This window comes from Pelobates fuscus, chromosome 4 (genome assembly GCF_036172605.1).
Source record: "Pelobates fuscus isolate aPelFus1 chromosome 4, aPelFus1.pri, whole genome shotgun sequence".
NCBI classification, from domain to species: Eukaryota; Metazoa; Chordata; class Amphibia; order Anura; family Pelobatidae; genus Pelobates; species Pelobates fuscus.
Window position 1 is genome coordinate 111,483,504 of NC_086320.1, and position 22,998 is coordinate 111,506,501.

General features: G+C 46.3%; 1 protein-coding gene across 1 annotated transcript in view; it reads left to right on the plus strand.

The window, feature by feature from the left end:
• Window positions 1-7,808: 7,808 nt before the first annotated feature.
• The window catches only part of ANKRD29 (ankyrin repeat domain 29), a 111,652-nt gene continuing 96,462 nt past the window's right edge, over window positions 7,809-22,998 (plus strand). The window contains exon 1 of the mRNA XM_063451479.1: window positions 7,809-7,946. Coding sequence (XP_063307549.1) covers window positions 7,926-7,946 — 21 coding nt within the window. The 5' untranslated portion in view covers window positions 7,809-7,925. The remainder of the gene's footprint in view (window positions 7,947-22,998) is intronic.

Below are 22,998 nucleotides of genomic sequence, written 5' to 3' on the forward strand. Positions count from 1 at the left end.
TGAACCTTGCACGCCCATGACCTTGATGCTGGGTCATCAGTTGTCCTACCTTACACTACTTTTGGTAGGTACTAACCACCACTGCATATCGGGAATACCCCACGATACTTGCCACTTTGGAGATTCTCTGACCGAGTTATCTAGCCATCACTATTTAGCCCTTGTCAAAGTCTCTTAGATTGTTTCGTTTCCAACACATGAAATTCAAGAACTGACTGGTCACTTGTTGCCTAGACAGGTGCCATTGTAATGATATAATCAATGTTATTCACCTCAAGTCAGTGAATAACATTGATTATAACGCTTCCAATGGTTTTAATGTTGTGACTGATCTTTAAAGATATATATATATATATATATATATATATATATATATCAGACCGCTACATATATATAAGATCATTTGGTCATTTGGTGTCTACAATACCTCCACATTGGAATATAATCAATATGTATTGCTTTATTGCTGTTACTTGTACTGTAACAACTTGCCCTCTGCCCTGCTTTGCACTATCAACCCATTGTCAGTGATATATATCAATGTTTTTTTGTTATAAGATAGTGTGCACTGCCTAAAGCAATAGCATTCTATTTCAATACATCAAGTATTTCAAAATGTGTTAAGTTAGCAAAACAATTATATTACTGCATTATTGGTTATTAGAGATGTCCCGAACAGTTCGCTGGCGAATAGTTCCTGGCGAACATCGCTTGTTCGCCACGGCGGGCGAACATTTGCGATGTTCGGTCCGCCCCCTATTCCATATCATTGAGTAAACTTTGACAACCCCCCCACCCACCGCTCGGGGGTGTGGGCGGGGAGGGGGCTGTCAAAGTTTACTCAATGATATGGGGGGACACATACTGTCCTCCCCCTGGCCCCCACCCCTGAGCGGTGGGTGGGGGCCCTAAAAAAGCAATAGGGGGGAACTTCTGTCCCCCCCCCGGCCCCCACCCCTGAGTGGTGGGTGGGGGCCCTAAATACTAAGAAGGGGGGGACCTAATGTCCTCCCCCCTGGCCCCCACCCCTGAGTGGCGGGTGGGGGCCCTAAATACTAAAAAGGGGGGGAACCTAAGGTCCTCCCCCCTAGCCCCCACCCCTGAGCGGCGGGTGGGGGCCCTAAATACTAAAAAGGGGGGGACCTAAGGTCCTCCCCCCTGGTCCCCACCCCTGAGCGGCGGGTGGGGGCCCTAAATACTAAAAAGGGGGGGACCCAAGGTCCTCCCCCCCGGCCCCCACCCCTGAGCGGCGGGTGGGGGTCCTAAATACTAAAAAGGGGGGGGACCTAATGTCCTCCCCCAGGCCCCCACCCCTGAGCGGCGGGTGGGGGCCCTAAAGAAAATGTCCCTTGTCACTCTCTTCTCCCCCTCTCCCTCCCTCGTCACTCTCTTCTCTCCCCCCCTCGTCACTCTCTTCTCTCCCCCCCTCGTCACTCTCTTCTCTCCCCCCCTCGTCACTCTCTTCTCTCCCCCCGTCCCTCTCTTCTCCCCCCTTGTCCCTCTCTTCTCCCCCCTTGTCCCTCTCTTCTCCCCCCTTGTCCCTCTCTTCTCCCCCCTTGTCCCTCTCTTCTCCCCCTCTTGTCCCTCTCTTCTCCCCCTCCCTTGTCACTCTCTTCTCCCCTCCCCACTCTCATTCCCCCTCCTAACCCCGTCAATTCCACTCCCTGTCAATTACTTCCCCCCCACCTTGTCAATTTATTTCCCCCCTTTCAATTTATTCCCCCCACCCTGCCTGTCCATTTATTCCCCCACCCTCCCTGTCCATTTATCCCCACCCCTCCCTGTTCACTTATTCCCCCCTGTCCATTTATCCCCCCCCTCTCCATTTATCCCCCCCCTGTCCATTTATTCTCCCTGTCCATTTATTCTCCCTGTCCATTTATTCCCCCCTCCCTGTCCATTTATTTCTCCCCCCTCCCTGTCCATTTATTTCTCCCCCCTCCCTCTCCATTTATTTCTCCTCCCCCCCTCTCTCCATTTATCTCTCTTCCCCCCTCCCTCTCCATTTATTTCTCTTCCCCCCTCCCTCTCCATTTATTTCTCTTCCCCCCCCTCTCCATTTATTTCCCCCCCCCTCCCTCTCCATTTATTTCCCCCCTCCCTCCCTCTCCATTTATTTCTCCTCCCCTCCCTCTCCATTTATTTCTCCTGCCCTCCCCTCCCTCCCTCTCCATTTATTTCTCCCCCCTCCCTCCCTCTCCATTTATTTCTCCTCCCCCCTCTCTCTCCATTTATTTCTCTTCCCCCCCTCTCCATTTATTTCCCCCCCCTCCCTCGCTCTCCATTTATTTCTCCTGCCCTCCCCTCCCTCCCTCTCCATTTATTTCTCCCCCCCTCCCTCTCCATTTATTTCTCCTGCCCTCCCCTCCCTCCCTCTCCATTTATTTCTCCCCCCCTCTCTCTCCATTTATTTCTCCTCCCCCCTCCCTCCCTCTCCATTTATTTCTCCCCCCCTCCCTCCCTCTCCATTTATTTCTCCCCTCCCTTTATTCCCCCCACCCTCCCCTACCTACGTTGTAGCGTGGCCGAGCTCTGTACTGTCCGCGGGTACAGGGAGCTTTTGTTTCCTGTACCCGGCCGGACTAAAAGGAAGTGAACACTCAGTGACATCCTGTTAGTCCGTCAGTGACTTCCTGTTAGTCCGTCCGGGTACAGGAGACAAATGCTCCTGTATCGGCGGACAGTACAGAGCTCGGCCACGCTACAGTGAAGGAGTGACAGGAGGGAGCGCTGAGCGCTTCCCTCCTGTCAGCTACTCTCTTCATGATGCGCCCGGGCGGTGCGCCCTCATGGACGCACCAGCCCTGGCGAAGCTGCAGCCGCCTGAGGCGCTCTACAGAGCGCTCGGGTGGCTGCAGCATTAGGGGGGCCGGCGCTCCTGGCGGCGCCCCTTCCCAAGGGGCGCCCTAGGCAGCTGCCTAGTCCGCCTTAATGGTAGCGCCGGCCCTGGTTAGTCCCCTTGAAACAACTTGTGGGTTTTAAAATTCGCCTGCCTATTGAAGTCTATGGCGGTTCGCCCAGTTCGCGGGTTCACAATCATTTGCCGAAATTCGCGTTCACTATTGGTTATGTCTACCTGGCTAATACTGTGCTTTCAATGTCCATCCCCATACATTCGCAACAGTTCAGGTTTCAGAATTATCCTAGATGTATTTCGAAACTAGTGAAATATAATTCTTTCCACATAAAATTATTTCATGGTTTTAATTTTTAGTATCAAACAAAACTGATGAATTAAAAAAGACAAGTTCATGCTTATGAATGATTTAAATATGTATTGATGCGTTTCTTCTCATAAAGATATTTTAAATATATTTTTAAAACCTTCACAGTTAATGGAATAGGGTCCAAATACAAAGTTTATCAACAAAAAAGGAACACTCACTGTGTGTTTGGAAGGAACGTAGGAATCAATACTTCATTCCTCCATCTCTTAATTCAATTACCAGGGCTCTCAATTCTCATGCTGCATATAACCCCATAAGAACGGAGGAAAATAACATTTTGTTCAGAAGAAACAGGGCTTTTATTTCACAAACATTTATATATGAAACATAATTTAATATGAATAAAATCTTTGAAAAAGTGTAAGAACTTAAAAATGTTTTTATTTTTGAAGTTATGCATGGCATTTTAAATAGGAATTTTACAATGTTAGTTTTTACTGCAATAAAACACGTATCTGTAAGCTTTTGCCACCCCATCATGTCACTATCTCACTGGCAGACACACACTGGAAGACACACACTCACTGACAGACACACAGACACACACACTCATTCACTGACACACACTCACTCACTGACATACACACACACAGACACTTACTGACAAACATGCACTCACTCACTGACAGACACACACAAACGCGTGACACAGACAGAAACTTACTGATAGACATACACTCACTCACTGACAGACACACAAACACACACTCACCGACATACACTCACTCACTGACAGACACAGACACTCACTGACATACATACACTCACTCACTGACATACAGACACACTCACTGACATGATTTTGCTATTGCATGATGAAAAGTCATGATTTTAATAAAGACACGGAGGCGAGTATTGTCCCACCCAACTTGCGTAAGTATGTGAGGATTTTATTCCGCAAATTTTCCCACCCACATCGTCTGCATACGGACGACTACGGACAGGTGGTAAGTGGGACATTTTCTTGCACTTATGTATGTGGTTCTTTGTCTTATAGATGCAATTGCACTAGCATGACGCTCAGGTGAGATTATGTATATTCGGCCTCTTCCGGCCATGATATAGGTACACAGATCCGATTTAACCTTTGGGTTCCTGTCGCTTATGTTTTCACAGCCTGACCTGGACCTGCACGAGTAAGCCGGAGACACGCTGCCTGCCACGCCCGGATGAAACGGCCCTTCTCATCCAGTGGAAACGGCTCATCGTCACCTGTTTATGAACTTGCTTCCATTGGACTCACAGTTATGCGGGTTACAGAAAGCCCGAAGTTTTGTTGACAGTTACCTACATGTTATATTCTTACGTTTGTTAAATTTTTCGTGTAGCACCTTCAGAAAGAGGGAAATGGGAAGGTGGACTAGGGTATTATACTGGATATAAGGAGCGTGGCCTGTGTGTGAGACATGTACTACCTTTTCTTTTCAATTCTGTTAATGTTCTTTGCTGCTATTGTGGACAGTAAAGAAAGGGATATGCAAATACTCGCCTCCGTGTCACTGTATTAAAATCATGACTTTTCGTCATGCAATAGCAAAATCATGTAATTTTTACTTACCTGAAGCTGTCTCTCGAATGCGCCAGAGTACACTATTGAGGTCTATGGAGACCACGGATCCTACATGCAAGCGCACTGGATCCTCCATAGACAAAGCCAAATTCCTGCAGCCCTCGCTGATGACAGCTGTTGGGATTGACACTGTAGCTTCGCCCAGAGAAGAAAGTCAGGCGGAGGAAACAGTCCCTACTTTGTCTCTGCATATCTTTTTACTGGATTGGAATTTTTTGTGAAATTTCAACACAATCAATACAAGTATTTCATAAATAATTTATCATTACAAAATACTCGTTTTTCAGAGGGAAGTGTGTGACAGTAACACATCAAATGATTTGAATACTTAATATAGTAGGGCACCAGGCATTACTCCTAAAATATCCACTACAATGGGCTTTTGTGGTTATGGTGCATGAGATCTCTCTTAATTTCCCATGCACTACATTCTATTAGTGGAAATAAGTACATAAAAAAATTAGATTCTCTATTTATCAATCTAGGTAAATATAGTATTTGCTACTTTAATGTGTCTAACTATAGGCATTATAGAGCCAAATGCACACATCTGACCTTGTTTCTGTTGGGCGCCTATGGTTTCTTTCACTTCCTCAGAACATTAATTTTTTTGTGCTTGGCACTTTATTTAAATTTAATTGAAAATGTGGACCATTCAGAACATTCATTGAGTGTATTAAATTACATTTAATTACATTTGGTGACAAAGTCCTAGAAGCCCAACTTTCATAGCACTGCTAAGATGAATAATTCTTATGGCTAATAAAATTGCATCATATTGTCCTTTTAAATCTAAACATCGTATTTCAAAGCAATCCTCCCTATGTTAATATACAAATAAAACATGATGGTACTTAAAGAACTCGAAATACCAGTGATAGTTGCAGTAAGCTTTATAACTCCTATTGTTAGCCTGGCAATGAATGAGTCAACCTGCTGACAGAGATAGTTGGAATGAGCTGTAGAACTCATATTGGCAGCCTGGTAATGAATAAGTCAATCTGCTGACAGTTATAGTTGGAATGAGCTGTAGAACTCATATTGTTAGCCTGGCAATGAATGAGTCAACCTGCTGACAGTGATAGTTGGAATGAGCTGTAGAACTCCTATTGGCAGCATGGTAATGAATGAGTCAACCTGCTGACAGACAGTGATAGTTGTAGTGAGCAATAGAACTCCTATTGGCAGCCTGGCAATGAACGAGTCAACCTGCTGACAGTTATAGTTGGAATGAGCTGTAGAACTCCTATTGGCAGCATGGTAATGAATGAGTCAACCTGCTGACAGACAGTGATAGTTGTAGTGAGCAATAGAACTCCTATTGGCAGCCAGGCAATGAACGAGTCAACCTGCTGACAGTTATAGTTGGAATGAGCTGTAGAACTCCTATTGGCAGCCTGGCAATGAATGAGTCAACCTGCTGACAGTGATAGTTGTAGTGAGCTATAGAACTCCTATTCGCAGCCTGGTAATGAATGAGTCAACCTGCTGACAGACAGTGATAGTTGTAGTGAGCTATATAACTCCTATTGGCAGCCTGGCAATGAACGAGTCAACCTGCTGACAGTGATAGTTGTAGTGAGCTATATAACTCCTATTCGCAGCCTGGTAATGAATGAGTCAACCTGCTGACAGTGATAGTTGTAGTGAGCTATATAACTCCTATTCGCAGCCTGGTAATGAATGAGTCAACCTGCTGACAGTTATAGTTGGAGTGAGCTATAGAACTCCTATTCGCAGCCTGGTAATGAATGAGTCAACCTGCTGACAGACAGTGATAGTTGTAGTGAGCTATAGAACTCCTATTGGCAGCCTGGTAATGAATGAGTCAACCTGCTGACAGACAGTGATAGTTGTAGTGAGCTGTAGAACTCCTATTGGCAGCCTGGTAATGAATGAGTCAACCTGCTGACAGTGATAGTTGTAGTGAGCTATAGAACTCCTATTCGCAGCCTGGTAATGAATGAGTCAACCTGCTGACAGACAGTGATAGTTGTAGTGAGCTATATAACTCCTATTGGCAGCCTGGCAATGAACGAGTCAACCTGCTGACAGTGATAGTTGTAGTGAGCTATAGAACTCCTATTCGCAGCCTGGCAATGAACGAGTCAACCTGCTGACAGTGATAGTTGTAGTGAGCTGTAGAACTCCTATTGGCAGCCTGGTAATGAATGAGTCAACCTGCTGACAGTGATAGTTGTAGTGAGCTATAGAACTCCTATTCGCAGCCTGGTAATGAATGAGTCAACCTGCTGACAGACAGTGATAGTTGTAGTGAGCTATATAACTCCTATTGGCAGCCTGGCAATGAACGAGTCAACCTGCTGACAGTGTTAGTTGTAGTGAGCTATAGAACTCCTATTCGCAGCCTGGCAATGAACGAGTCAACCTGCTGACAGTGATAGTTGTAGTGAGCTGTAGAACTCCTATTGGCAGCCTGGTAATGAATGAGTCAACCTGCTGACAGTGATAGTTGTAGTGAGCTATAGAACTCCTATTCGCAGCCTGGTAATGAATGAGTCAACCTGCTGACAGACAGTGATAGTTGTAGTGAGCTATATAACTCCTATTGGCAGCCTTGTAATGAATGAGTCAACCTGCTGACAGTTATAGTTGGAGTGAGCTATAGAACTCCTATTCGCAGCCTGGTAATGAATGAGTCAACCTGCTGACAGACAGTGATAGTTGTAGTGAGCTATATAACTCCTATTGGCAGCCTGGTAATGAATGAGTCAACCTGCTGACAGTGATAGTTGTAGTGAGCTATAGAACTCCTATTGGCAGCCTGGTAATGAATGAGTCAACCTGCTGACAGACAGTGATAGATGTAGTGAGCTATAGAACTCCTATTGGCAGCCTGGCAATGAACGAGTCATCCTGCTGACAGCGATAGTTAGAGTGAGCTATAGAACTCGTATTGGCAGCCTGGCAATGAATGAGTCAACCTGCTGGCTCCAGTGCTGCTGCTGCATTGCTTGCCTTCTCCCAGTATCCGCTGATTGAACAGACAAGCTTGTTCTCTGCAGTTACAGGATTTCAAGAAGAAGAAGAAATCAGTTCTCAGGGAGCAACCTGATACATTTCCCTCTTTCCTTCCTATTCTGGGAAGTGCTGGTGCTGCAGCTGAGATGTGCAAGATGTCTTTCAAGGTAATTGTTGTTTGTTGTTTATCAAGATCCCAGCATACTGCATTAAGGATGTAGCTTTCCATCAGTTCAGTGTTTGTCTCCTGACTCACTGCTAGGCCTTGTTAGGGACAACAGAGTAGATAAAGAATCCCTTTAATTCACAAAGGCCTCTCTTTCATGTTACCTTTAGCATTATCCTTTCAATGTAGCAGGAAGCAAACGGCAGCATTTGAAATGAAATAACTAAGTAACTAACTGCTGCTGGAATTACATTAAATGCCATTGTTTTGAGTTACTTCTGCAGAATTATGTTCAATTTTTTTTTTTTTTTTTTTTTTTTTTGTGAATTAAATTTTATTCAGATTTTCAAGAATAAATTTGCAAATAACAATAAAGGTAAACGTCTCAAGTGTGGTTCAGTGAAACACGCAGGTTTCCAACAACTGACAGACACAGGTAATAAGGCACATTGTTAGCGATTCTGAGGTGTCGGTAAAGTAATGCAGAGAAACGCGCAGGTTTCCAGGTCGGAACATGTGTAGTCGAGCATTTGATGGCATACCTGTGGTCTGCTGTATCCTGGTCCGGCTGCGCGGCCCGCAAGTCCACCCGGGAAGGGGGGGGGGGGGGGGGGAAGGGGGGGAGAGGGGGGGGGGGGGGGGGATAAAAAATGGGGGGGGGGGGGGATCCCTCAGCGTTTGAGAAAGCGTCCTCCCTTCCCTTTAGGTTTATGTGGTCCTTCGTCTCTGTCAGGGTCAGAGTTGTCGAGTTAACGTCTGTCAGTGGTAGCTTTATGTATGTCGTGCGCTGTCTTGTCGGTCCTTCCTTGTCACCCCTACCTACCGTCTCGGGTCATGTCCCTTCTGATGTCTACTCAGTCTGTGATAAGCGTCTGGAAGTCAGGTTTCGTCGTGGTCAGTATCCAGTGTGTCCAGGTCGTCATATACGACTGTTCCCTCCCCTCTGCGTGTGAGGTGAGTTCCTCTAGTGCCCTTAGCTCTTCCATGCGCTTAAACCAGGTCGACACAGGTGGTGGGGTCTTTTGTTTCCAGTATAAGGGAATGAGACTCTTGGCTGTATTTAAGATCCTGATCGTTAGGGATTTTTTGTAAGCTGAGCTACGGGTGGAGGTGTGGTGCAGGAGAAAGGCTGCTGGGTCTAAGTGGGGGGGAGTATCAGAAAATTTGGTGATGATCGTGTGGATCGCTGCCCAGTAGGGTCGTATCAGGGGGCACGTCCACCAGATATGGAAGAGAGTGCCTAGGGCTTTCTCACATCTCCAACAGTTGTTGGTGGCGGTTGGGTCGTAGGAATGGGTGGCCAGTGGCGTGCGGTACCAGCGAGACAGTACCTTATAGGCCGTTTCTTGTATGCCGCTTGATGTTGAACAGTGAAGGGACAGGGTACAGATCTTTTCCCATTGGGCTGGCGAGAGTGTAATTCCCAGGTCGGTTTCCCATTTACTCATGAAGCTCGGTGGGGGAAGTCTCTTTGCGTCCATGAGGAGGCTGTAGAGTGTGGACAGTCCCCTGGCCAGTGGGTTTGGGTCATGGCAGAGCCTTTCAAAGTCTGTGAGCGGCCTGTGGGCATGGATGTCTTTGGTGACTATTGTTAGGTAAGCGGATAGTTGTTTGTATCTAAACTGCAGCATGAACGTTGGTCTCCCCACGGGCAGCAGGGACTCAAGAGTCCGTATCGTGCCATTGGTGGTAGCGTGGCAGAGTCTGGGTAGTGAGTTTCCTAACAGTTGTTGGAACGGGCCTGCGTCTAGTCCAGGTGGGAAGGCGTCATTATGCGTCAGGGGTAAGAGTGGTGAAATGGGCGTGGTGAAGGAGGAGGGTGTCCCCACTTTGTGCCAGACCATTAAGGTTGCTCTAATTAGCGGGTGTGGGTTAGCCAGCTGTCTGCCCTGGTGGTGATCTAGCCACGGTAGGAGCCCTATTGGTCTGGATATTTGGTCTGACTCTATTTCCTTCCATAGCTTATGGACCTCCGATTTGGACCATTCCATCACCCTCTGGAGATGGGTTGCCTTGTAATAAACCTGGAAGTCTGGGAGGGCCAGGCCGCCCTTCCGTTTTGGTAATGTGAGAGTGTCGTGTTTGACCCTTGCCTGTAGGTTGTGCCATGTGAATCTGAGTGCCATGGAGCGCAGTGTTGAGAAGTACGCCTCAGGTATGTGGATTGGCAGTGTCTGGAACAGGTAGAGCAGCCTGGGCAGGATGTTCATTTTCAACACTCCAATGCGTCCAAACCAGGAAAGGCGGACTTTAGTCCATTCCTCCAGGTCTCTACGTATTGTGGTTAGGAGGGGTTGGAAATTAGTGGTGTAAATTTGTGACAGGTCTCTTGGTATGGAGGTGCCTAAATATCTTATAGTAGTGTCAGACCATTGGAATGGGAGCGTGTGCTTCAGGGCTGCAACTCTATTGGGCGGGATCGAGACATTCAGAACCGAAGATTTGGCGAGGTTGACTTTGAAATTCGATAATTGGCCGTAGAGCTGGAACTCTGCCATAATTGCTGGCATTGAAGTTTCAGGCTGAGTGACATAGAACAGCAGGTCATCTGCAAAGGCCGCCACTACGTGTCTCGTCTGCCCTATCTGTATCCCTTTTATGGCTTGGTTGTCCCGGACAGAGTTAAGAAAGGGCTCTAGTGCCAGTACAAACAGCAATGGGGACAAGGGGCATCCCTGTCTTGTGCCGTTCCGGATGGGGAACGGGTTCGTGAACAGTCCGTTCACGCATACCCTTGCTGTGGGTTTGGAGTATAGTGCTCGTATCCAGCTCATCATGTGCGGGCCCAGACCTATCTCTTCCAATACCGCCAGCATGTAGCCCCAATCTATGCGGTCGAAGGCCTTCTCCGCGTCTGTGGAGAGCAAGAGGAGGCCCTCCCGACTGTCTTGTGCCTTGTGGATGAGATCTAGTGTCCTGATGGTGTTGTCTCTTGCTTCTCTCTGGGGCGTGAACCCTGCCTGGTCTCTATGTATGAGACCAGGGAGGTAGGTTTGTAGTCTGCGGGCTAGTATTTTTGTGAAGAGTTTAAGGTCACAATTTAGTAGGGAGATAGGTCTGTAGCTCGCACAGAGTTCCGGGTTCTTACCTTCCTTTGGGATTAGGGAGATGTTGGCCTCTAGAGTCTGTGTGGGTAGGCTGGCTCCGTCACGTAAGGTGTTAAGGGCAGTCAAGAGATGTGGGGATAACACGTCAGCAAATTTTTTATAGTATCTAGTGGGGAGACCGTCAGGGCCCGGGCATTTGCCCAATTTCGACTCTTTTATGGCCCAGGCTAACTCGCGAGGCGTGATCGGTTCGTCAAGGGCATTCGTAGCTTCCCTGGGAAGTCGGTTATGTATGTGTGTGCGTAGGTATTGTCTAGTTTCTGGTAAGGCGTCACCTTGGCGTGGTGGCTCCCTGTCGGGGTGTATGGCATAGAGCTCCGCATAATATTCCCGTATTGCCGCCGCCATGTCTCCCGGGAGATGTTTCAGTCGCCCTTCTTTATCACGAATTTTAGGTATGTAGGATTCTGCTCTCTTTTTAGCGATCATACGGGCCAGCAAGGTCCCGCATTTGTTGGCGTGTGTGTGAAAGAAGGCTTTGGTGCGTAGGTGCGCCCTTTGGTGGTAGGCATTCATGATGGATGCCAGTTCCCTGCGTAGTGTCAGTAGCTTGGCCCCATCGCTCTGGAGCCGTGTAAGTTTGTGCCTGGCTTCCACCACCTGTATCTCCGTGATTATGGTCGCCAGTCTGGCAGCCTTTGCTTTTTTCAGGGCTGCGCTTTTGGCTATGAAGTAGCCTCGTATCACGCATTTGTGGGCCTCCCACACACAGAGGGGTGTCACATCTGGGGTAACATTGTCAGTGAAGTATTGAGTAAGTGTGGTTCGGGATTCCGTGGCTACTGTTAGGTCGTTAAGTAGGGCTTCGTTCAGTCGCCAGTTGCAGCACGTCGGCTTATAGAGGGGAGACGTTAGCGTCATGGTGAGTGGTGCGTGGTCAGACCATGTCGCTGTCCCAATCGTCACAGACTTGACATCAGTCAGGTAGTAGTGTTGTAGGAAAAAGTAGTCAAGTCTGGAGTACGTCTTGTTTGGATTGGAGTAGAAGGTGAAGTCTCTGTCATCAGGGTGTGTCGCTCTCCAACAGTCGGTCAGGCGTTGGTCTCTAAGGGTTTTGTTGATAGTGGTCAACACATGTCTGGGTATCGTCGAGGTGCCCGTAGAGGTGTCTAGGCTCGGTTGTAGGGCCACATTCAGGTCTCCTCCCATGATCAGACAGCCCTCCGTGAAGGCCATGATGGCTTTCAGTGATTTAGTCAGAAAACGGTGTTGCGCAGTGTTAGGAGCATACAGGTTGGCTAGCGTGTACGTACGGTCAGCTATCGTTCCCTTAACACATATATACCTTCCCCAGTCATCTTTCATGGTTGCTGTGGGTGTGAAATGTAGGGATTTATGAAGGAGGATGGCCGTGCCTTTGGATTTCCCTAAGGGGTTGTTGCTGAGATAGCATTGGGCGAACCGTTTGTCAGTTATTCTAGGTGTCAGACCTTCCTTGAAATGTGTCTCCTGTATGAATACTATGTGGGCTCTTTGGCTGTGAAAGTGGCGGAGCGCCTGTGATCGTTTCTCAGGTTGGTTAAGGCCCTTGGCATTAATAGAGACAATGTTGATGTCTGCTCTGGTTACCGGTTTCGGGTTCTGCATAACGGAGTACCTATGGGCTATTCTGGGAGGGGTAGTGCGGGCAGATAAATGGTGGGCCTACGGTTTGCAGTACCACTCAGGTGGTGGGTGGGTTCAGGGGAGGAGCGTGTCAGAGGTACAGGGAAAGGGTGTTACCTGGACGGGTGGTCCTTGATGAGGCCCCTTCCCGAGTCCCCACGCGGACACCGCAGCCGGACTTTGAGCGCCTAGGATTAAATACAGAGACGACACAAAAAAGAAAAGAAAAATAAAATGAACACTATGTAAACAATAAGTAAACAATGAACAATAAAACAACACTATACAAAATAATGGCTCGGGTGTAGGCCGAGGTGGAGTCGTCCCGTCCGTACTAGCGGTTCGGTCGAGTCCCCTTGCCTTTTTACCTGACACCCCGACCAGGTGGGAACGTGGCCTACTGGTTACTAAATGCCTCTCGGATATACCCGGTCTCTCTCCGGGGTCCCGGTTCAGAGAGGGGAGAGGAAAGGATAAAAAGGGAGAAAAACAACGAGGTGTTTCCCCGTGGGGTCACCTACAGCGGTGACAACAAAAAGAAAGAAAAACTCCCACGTGGAAGGCCCCTCTGGCTACCCCCTACCCGCCCCGCCCAAAAAATACTCTAGCCCCTAGGTTATCTGTGATCTTGTGAGTGGGGTATCGTAAAGATTATGCATGTCGTGTGGACCAGGCTTCTAGCCTTGTGAGTCGTGTGTGCGAGCATCATGGCGTGTCTAGTTGGATAGCGTGTCGTGTTGTGGTCCTGAGCTCTGGCGTCAGGCGTGTGTGTGGTGGTTGTGTTTCCCTCCTGCCTATCCTTCCCCATGGTATATACCCATCCATTTCAATAGAGGGGGAGGATGGGCCCTCCGACAAAGACCCTATATCACCATTATTAGTAGTCACAAAATGTGCCGGTGGCACCGAGTCTCCCCGTCTCTGCGGCTCGTGGTTGGTGGTGTGGCAATGTCAGTCCCTCTATGGCAACGCAGCCGGTTAAGAGAATGTTCCCTTTCTGAGTGGCGGTCGAGGCACAGCGTGAGCCGCAGAGTCATCAAATCCCCCGTTTCAGCCCCCCACCCAAAAGTGTAACAAGAGAGGGAGACCGGCAGTTCAGTGTGGTTTGTGAGATACCTTATGGGGAGCTCCCCAGCGGGTTGTTGTTCATAGGCAGGTACCTCAAACTGTGGGTCTCAAAGTCTCTTAGGAGCCGTAGAACTCAGCGGGTGTTGCCGACTGGTCGCGCCGTCTCCTGTCTAGATCTAGTTCTTCTTTGTGGCAGTGGGTCGTCTCGTGTCGGCCTCGGTGGGCCTACATAGAAGTCTAATGGGTCCGGCCAAGGCATGTTGAAAGGTGGTAGCTGGAGCTCAATGGTGAGATCTTGCAGGTCCTGTTGGTTGCGTACCGGCATGGGACCATTAGGGGTGTGAGCAATTAGGCCGGTCGGGAAAGTCCATCGGTATCTCACCTTCTGAGCCGTCAGGGCTCGAGTGAGGGGCTTCAGGGCCCTGCGGTAGCCCAATGTGGCCGGGCAGAGATCAGGAAATATCTGGATCGGGTGGTCCTCGTGGGTAATGGATCCCGCATTACGGGCCGCCTGTAGTATGTCTTCCTTGAGGGAGAAGATAGTTAAGCAGCATATAACATCTCTTGGCGGCGCTCCTTCAGGGCCTCTGGGTCTTAATGCCCTGTGTGCACGGACAAAGTCAATCAGGGTGTCCGTAGGACGGCCTAGAAGGTCGTTGAATAGGGAGGTAAGTGTGTCTGTGAGCCGGGTTGAGGGTTCTTCGCCTTCAGGTAGGCCTCGGATCCGCAGGTTGTTTCTGCGGCCCCTGTTGTCGAGGTCTTCTACATGGCGCGCCATGGCTTGTAAGTGGGCAGTGTGGCTGAGAAGCGTGGACTCCGTGGTTGTGTGGGCCACAGTGAGGTTGTCTTGTTCCTCTTCCAGCCGCGCCATGCGGTCCGCCATACCCTGCATGTCCGCTCTCATCAGTTGGAGGTCGGCTCGGATCGAGGCATGGAGGGCCGATGTGGCTTGGGTCAGATCAGCTCTGGTAGGCAGTGCTCTCAGCAGGGCCATCCAATCTGCCGGCGGGTGTTCAGTGGGTTCTCCGCTTGCGTCGCCGACCTGGGAGTTCGGGCTCATGGATGAGGCCTCCGAGTACAGGAAGGCCTCAGCGGAGGCCTGGGAAGATGGGTCCGGCTGTGTGGTCATGTATTGCCTGACCGATGCCTGGATTGCAGGTGGGCGGGTGGCCGCTGGTTTGGGGGTACCCCCAGCCTTAGTGTGTTTCCCCATATTTGCGTTTGGGGCAGCTTTCTAGCGATTTGCAGGGCGAGTACGGAGGAGCTCAGAGATTAGGCAGCCATTCCGCTCCGCTGCTAGGCCACGCCCCCCTCTATGTTCAATTTTAAATGTAAAGAAATGGCCTTTTTTTCCCCCAGACAAGCATTAAATTGCATTGAACATGAGACATCGACCTTTTACTATTTAATACCCAATTATAAAAAGTCAGGCGTGAAATAAGTATTCCATACTGAAAATGTTTTTGTTGTCAGCTATTTTCTTGTGTTAAAGTCTTGCTGCAATGTGTTACAATGTTGTTTATCTGGAATCATGTGATTATTATTATTATTTATAAAGCGCCAACAAATGCCATAGCACTGTACAATATTTGCACTGACAGACAAGTGTTTGCAACAAGCCGAGATGGACATACAGGAACAGAGGGAGTTGCGGTACAGTACAGTACAGATAATAATAAATTGTTGATATAACATTTCTAAAGTTCTTACATGCTTTGTGTGCCGTGGATCTAATGACAAATACCACAGACAGTCAAATGTCGACTGTTGCCAATAATAGCCAAGCTGCGAATGTGAGTTGAATTTTTTTTTTTTAATTTATTAAATTCATGAATATTCTGAATTTAGTGGAAAAACCCTGTCCAGGTGAGGGTTGGCTATATTTGGCTTGGGGGCATTTAGAAACAGCCTATTCTGAGACCAGACCAGCACATTCTCTCAGCATGCTCCACTCCCTTTCCCTAATACTGCAATAACTACAGTACAATATAAGTAAAAGAATACTGTTACAATATATATTAATATAGTGCTGTTAAACAGTAGACATGTGCGCCAATTAACTTTTTGTTTTGTTTGAATTAATTCCTATTAAAAAAAAAAAAATGAATTCGTCCATTCCGAATTTCGTCCGTAAAACATTTGTTTTTCGGATGAAATTCGTTAAAAAATAATTTGCAGTGCTACCAGCTATCTCCTTGTAATAAATTGTGGCAGAACCTACCACTTATTCATATGTTTTCCCCTTTATTTTGTATGTTTTATCCTTTTTCCGTTCCGGAGTACTTCATATGAACAGTATCCTTTCGTCTTCCGAACGAGGACCACCCCTGTACCCCATTAGAACGTTAACACCAGCAACTTAAGTGCGAAACCGCAAGGGAAGTAATTAATGAATGTTTCCCCCAGGTGCCCGCCATTTCGTATAACCGAACACGTGGCAGACAAAAGAATGGCGGCCATCTTGTCTCCCAAACGTGGGCAGCGGTACTTGGTCGTCAAGTGCCTGGAACTCTTTTCGGCTAGGCACTTGCGCTAACGCCGGTAAAACTTAGACTGCTGACGTTCTATTTTTCGACCACCTATACGATCGAACAGGGCCAGCATTCGTATCCCAAAATGATGGGATTCCCTTGCATGGTGTTCGCACAGGATCCTCATGAACGGAGACCAGCCAGGGCCCCTATTTTCCTGGAAATGTTTTGGGCTAGTGCCTCGTGTCTGGCCGGTCAAAACTTTACCTCTAAGGCATTCCTGTTTCACCGAACTAATTTGAGTGATTCTTGGATATGTTATACACTCAGATCAGGGCTATCGGGTAATTTACTTTTTGTGGGGTTCCTGAGTATCGTGGAGACACTTTTGGGGTACTGTATATTTTGTTGAATTTTCTGTACCTGAGAGATAATTAGATTAGAGAGTTTTTCTCACGCAATTATCTCTCAGGCACACAGGATCCCAGGATTAAAACCCCTGTTTTATTGTACTGTAAACCGCATGTAGGGGACTGGGCAAAAAAACGGGTGAGATCTGAATAAACTGATTTGACTCCCAGAACTATGTGTCGTCTGGTTACTGGGGGAATGGATGTCTGTTGGTGTTAATGGTTCCAGAGTGGCTGAAGGAAGGAATTAGCGGAGGTAACCCCCCCCTGCATTTAAACCTATGAAGGTCACTATGACCCCCTTATTAATAAAAGGGGGTAAAAATAAAAAATCCTCCCGCTTGCCCCTACTTTTTTGACATGCGTTTTTCTGGATAATTTTTTTTAATTCTGTCTCTCACTGTGAAAATACACCTACTATTAATATTATTGTCACGGGTGGCGGTCCGGTGTCCGGAACCCAGACACTATCGGGGCGGCGGTGCAGGACCGGGACCCAGTATGCCTGATGTTCAGAGTAGGAAGTAACAGCGTGGAGGTGGATTAGCAGGGTCTGGTGCAGGGTAACTGCACGCCCCCTGGTGTTGAGCACCAGCGTTTGTGCAGCCACATACCAAGACCCTGAATCAGCTTAAGCGGATACTAGGAACTAGGAGCTTGGAAATTAAGCAGACCTCCCAGGAGCTGAATAGGGAGGCTCTGCAGCAAGATTGTATCCAGTACTAGAAACAAGGCAAGACTAGAGATAGGCACCAAACATGAAAACAAGACAGAACTAATAGAACCCAGAACCAGAGAAGGATAGTAAGCTAAACCCAGAACATATACACAAGACATGAGGAAAACATGAACATAACATGGGCATGACTGGACAGGACTGGACATGGACTGGGTATACAAACTAAAACAAGACAAGATAACATAGGCAAAACAAGATGAGAAATAACTAAGTACTACATATGGAAATCATGGGGATTTAGTCACACTATATGATCATACATTGCATAAGCCTGCCAACAACGCCAATGTACCCCATATCTGGCAGGTCCTACACTGCCTAATGTATGCTAAAACAACCAAAAGACATATATAGCACTTACCTGCAAGAAAGGGCAGAAGCCTTGAGCAGCTGCCTGCAGGAACACTGAAACAGAGTGAATGATGGAAAACAAACGGGTGTGGCAACATAAAACAAACATTTAAATGAAACCTGGAGACTGGGAAATCCAGGGACGAACTATAGGAATGAACCCAGAAATCCCAGCATAAAGAAAACCAGACACAGACTAGAAAGCCAAAAAAACAAGAAAAACTAAGCAAGAACAGCAAAAAGAGTACTGGATACCAGAAGCCAAGGCCAGACATCTCCACAAAACAGAGCAGGACGTGACAATTATAGACTGATCATTTTTTTGTCAGTGGGCAAATGTTGAAAATCAGCAGGGGATCAAATACGGTTTTCCCTCACTGTAACTTGTATGTAGGACTTTAGTTTATGTTATAGTAAATGAATACGAAAAAGTCTAAAAATTCAGATGAAATCATATTTTTCCGATAACGAATGCACGTCTATTAGACAGTAGTCCAGAGTCCACAAAGTTATGCTTTCTTGTGGTCACCTCCAAATGTCCACCTAGAGTGGAGGGGTGGGTTGCTCAACCCAAAAGAAAACTGATCTGGATTTCAAACATCAACAGAAAACAATTGATTTGGGGAGTACCCATAACATGCATTTCTTAGTAGTGGTGCTGCAAAGACTAAAATAAATGCAAAATACAGATACAATAAGTGCTGGTTCCCTCTCACAATCCAGAAATATCGATGAATGTCTGTCAGTTATTCTGTGGCCGAACTCTGTGATATTAATTTGGGGAATATCAATGAATGTTTGTCAAGTATCCCGTAGTAATTCACACTTATGAATCCAAATGCTTATCAGGGCCAGGGTTGGCAAAACACAGTTTAGTAGATAAAATACATTAGGTCCAGGCAATCAGGATTGCTGCAGGAAGGCAGGTTTATTGAGACAAAAAGTGCAACGTTTCAGCCTACACAGCGGCTTATTAAGGGCTCTGTGTAGGCCGAAACGTTGCACTTGATGTTCCAATAAACCTGCCTTCCTACAGCAATCCTGAGTGCCCGGACCTAATTTATTTTGTCAAGTATCCTGTGACATTTATGTGGGATGTCAGATTCGAGCAAGCAGTTGTCCAGAACCACCAACATTCTGAGTTATATTGATGACACCATTACAACACATTTAGATAACCCCTGAGGGCATGACCAACTGTGACTGATGACTGAAATGAAAATTATTAAACTGTATCAAGGAATATCATGGTTATTTAAAAAAGTGAGAATTGTTGGGAATTCACAGTGAATTCAAATTGGATTGCAAGTTTAAAGCCGAAGTAGTTAAACTGGAAGCATAACCGGAGAATGTTTCCAGCTTGGCTACTTTGGCTTTAGATATAGATTTTAAAGGGATACTCAAAGGAACATGACCACATCAGTGATTTTAAGAGGTAATGGTGCCTGAAGTATGTATGTGCAGCATTTAGCTTAGTAATATCCATGAACTGAGTTTAAAACCTCTCCTGCCAAAGGTGTATCTCCACGTCAGGCAGCGTCATCAGGTGTCATTAGCCAGTCTAGTCCTTCCATTGCACAGAATAACATTCATTGGCTGAGAGCGATCAGCTGATACTCTTAGTCAATGAATGTTAATGGCGGGGGCTTCTGGGGCTCTGAAGAAGCCAGGAGCACATCACTGGACCACCAGGGAGCATCTGAGCCTGTCGGGGATCCAGGTAAGGAGCAAACTGTTGCTAGATGGTTTGCCCCATTACCGAGGAACCAGTCCTGGATGCTACTGGCACTACACAGCTGTAGTGGTTATGGTGCTTGGAGTAACCCTTTAGGTTTGAAATTCAGTTTGAATTCCCAAGTATTCCTACTTTAGAAATGACCTGTGAAAGCTGATATAGACAATTGCAGTACACAGCCATTTAGTACTGTTCTAACCCAATCAGCCCTACTATGAGCTGCTGCATACATTGATGTGGTACTGTCTTCAGAAAAATGTTATTTGCACTAACAATTTTAAACCAACCTAAATTTCATGTGGGCACCTTGAGCATTTTAGGTCATCATTCAGGTCAAATAATGCAAGTATTATTCACAAAAGTGCAAAATTGTGGCAATTCAAAGTAAACTGTCCAAGAGATTGACAAGGGCCTAGGAGCATACATTTGCTTGGTCCCATGCACCAACCCTATCTGAAGAATAAAGGGTGAGCCCCAAATCAGTAACCTACTTAGGACACTGTGGGATCTTTATCCTTTTTTGAATAGCTCTCTAAGAGCGGCAGAAATGAATTGAGATTGCAAAATTTACTTTTAGATTTATATATCATTTATATTGACTGTAAAGACTCCTTTTACATGCCAATCACAGGCCCCTTTTGTATTAATAAAGATAATCTTCACCTCAGGAACTGTGACACTTGGCAGTTAAATCATAATAGATGATGTCATGCTGTGATGTCATAGATATAACTGCTGCTGTAACTGCTGGAAAATTCTGTTAGCTGACAGTTATGACTGATGCTCTGATAGAGCTTCACTTATATTCATGGTTCTCAGATCATCTCAATGGCATAGAGATCAATGTCTCACTTGGATGTGCCTGAAGACTTGAAACTTGAAGCTTGACTCCCCTCAATCTGATGTCAACAATGGACGTTCTAAATGGGGGGATTTAGATTACATTGTTGCATAGTTACATAGCTGAAAAGAGACATGCGTCCATCAAGTTCAGCCTTCCTCACATATGTTTTTTGCTGTTGATCCAAAAGAAGGCAAAAAAAAAAACCAGATACTCGTATACCTATTATCAACGATGAGTGCTTCTACAGTGAGAATTTGATGCATTGCACGCTGCGTTGGGTAGATTGCAAATAGGGAAGAGTGCTATTTTCTAGTTTACATGTTTTTAAGAAAGAAATCTCTACAAATCAAACAAGAAATCAAAAATGAAAGAAAACCATTATCAATTAAGATTCAAAAGATCGAAGATCAATATGTAGAAATCGATTTCCAAGTCAATAAATTGAAGAATAGAAATTGAAAATATCGAAAATGTCTACACTAGATCTTAAGATTAATGATTTGGGAGATCGTTTAAGAAGGAAAACAATTGAGATTCCAAAACTTTGAAGAATCTACTAATTAAGAAGAATTAAGAATTATCCATGAGGGCCAGGTTGCAACATTTGAAAAAAATGAAAAGGTGAAAGAATGGCTAAGTAATAAGAAACCAGTCTAAAAATTAAAGATGAAAAACAAATAGAGGAGGGTTATAGGAATAAGGAGGATTATTTAAGTATATATTTTTAACCACTTAGTAGAACATTTAATAGTGAGGGGTAAAATTACAAGACAAAAGGGGAAGGGATGGGGAGGGAAAGAGAAAAGGAAAAGAGAGAATTTTACGATGAAATCCAAATTCACAATAAATAGGATAACTCCTCTTTGAGCTCACTATAAGTAATATGACTGATACAATAGGAGGAAATAGGAGGAGGGAGAGGGAAGAGGGAGGCAAAAGAAAAGAGAAGGAAAATTTGTGATTAAAGAAATTTAAAACTTATCACTTTCACTTATTGCATTTATAGAATACGTATTAAAAACAAAGAACTTGTAGGGAAAATAAATAGGAAGAATTTTAATGAGAAACAAGGGACAAATATATTTATTTATTTTTTTGTTTGTTTTTTGCTCTCTTTTCCTTTTTCTTTTTTTTCTTTTTTTAATTCTTTATTTTTGCGAGTTTTTGCAAAGAATACAACTTTTCATGTGAATAGCAGATAAAAAGTATGTACGTCGGAGCTGGACACACGTCACCTAGCTGAACCTACTCAGTTTTATGGTTATGGGCTAAGACACCCAGATTCACCTATAGGCTGCTATGGAGCGTAGAACTTGGGGAGTGCTAGTGATAGGCTTCATGCGCCTTGTGGCTAAATGTCGCAGCGCCCTGAAACACAGGCTCTAGGAAGATGCTTGTGGTGAGTATATGCAGTTAGGTAGCCTTCTGTGGCTGAGGAGCAGAGCTTAGTACACTGGCGCTAAAACAGGAGGCCGTGGCTGTACGCGGGGCAAGCAGAGGTTGGCTGTAATAGTACATGAGTACCGCTTGCGCACTCTGTGAGATGAGGGAGGGGGGGAACAGGGAAACGCTATCTTATAGCTATATCTGAAGCCTACGGAGCCAGAACAACAGAGACATGGTAGGTAATATCAATTAACATCAAATAAAACGGTTTAAAATAAACTGAACATTATTGAACGTTGTGTGCACGTTAGGGCACAGGTAGATGCAGCCAAAGAGTTCAGGGTGGCAGGTCGGCGGCCGTGGGTGCTCACCTTCTGGGCACAAACGGGGGGAATGTCTGCTACATTCCAGGCTGAGTGACCTGGCGGTGGTGACTTCTCCTCTGGTAGGCCTAGGCATTGCAGGAAGGCTGGTGTTTCATTAGGGTGTGATATGGCATATGTCTTGCCCCCTTTGTCGGCAAGTAGTCAGCGGGGGCCCCATTTGTATGTGATCGAGTTCTCCTGGAGGAGCTGGGTAATTGGTTTAAGAGATCTCCGCCATGTGAAAGTATGCCTTGAGATGTCCCGAAAAAAATGCCAGCTGTGCCCCCTCAAAAGAGACTGTGGGGGTGCCCCTGACTGCCCCCATAATAACACCACGGTCAGAGTCCCGCACTAGTTTCAATAAGACATCCCTGGGTACCTCTTGGGTTGCGTTGGTCGCTTTGTTCAGTCTGAAGCAGGAATCCACCACAAGCTGTTTGGTCTGTTTGGGCATGAGGAGATTGGCAAGGAGTCTCCTGCAATAATGAGGGAGCTCTGCTCCTGAGATCGTTTCCGGCACCCTCCTTATCCTCAGGTTGCGTGCCCTGGCCTTGTCCTCCATGTTGGCTATTTAGGCCTGATGGTCAGCACATTGCTTCTGCAGCGTTGCTATGCATGAACACGAGTTGTGAGGGTGGACACTGCTTCACGGACTGTCGCCATGACTGCCTTAAACATGGCCTGTATCTCTTTCATTGAGGCTTTAATGTCTGCCTTAGTGGAGGGGGCTGAATCTTCCAGTCCTGTGTGTGCCTATGGCCCTGTTCGCCGCCTCGGTAAAGGGGAGAGGTCGGCTGTGCTGCTGTCCTCATCCGAGGACAGTGGTGTATAGGCCTCAGCGGGGGCCATCTTAGCGTGATAAAATAGGTTTCATACAAGAAACACATTGGCAGCTAACTACACCTCAGAAAGGGGGAGGAAATAAGTTCCCGACAATTTTACAAGCATCATTGGAAAAAAAAATAAAAAAAG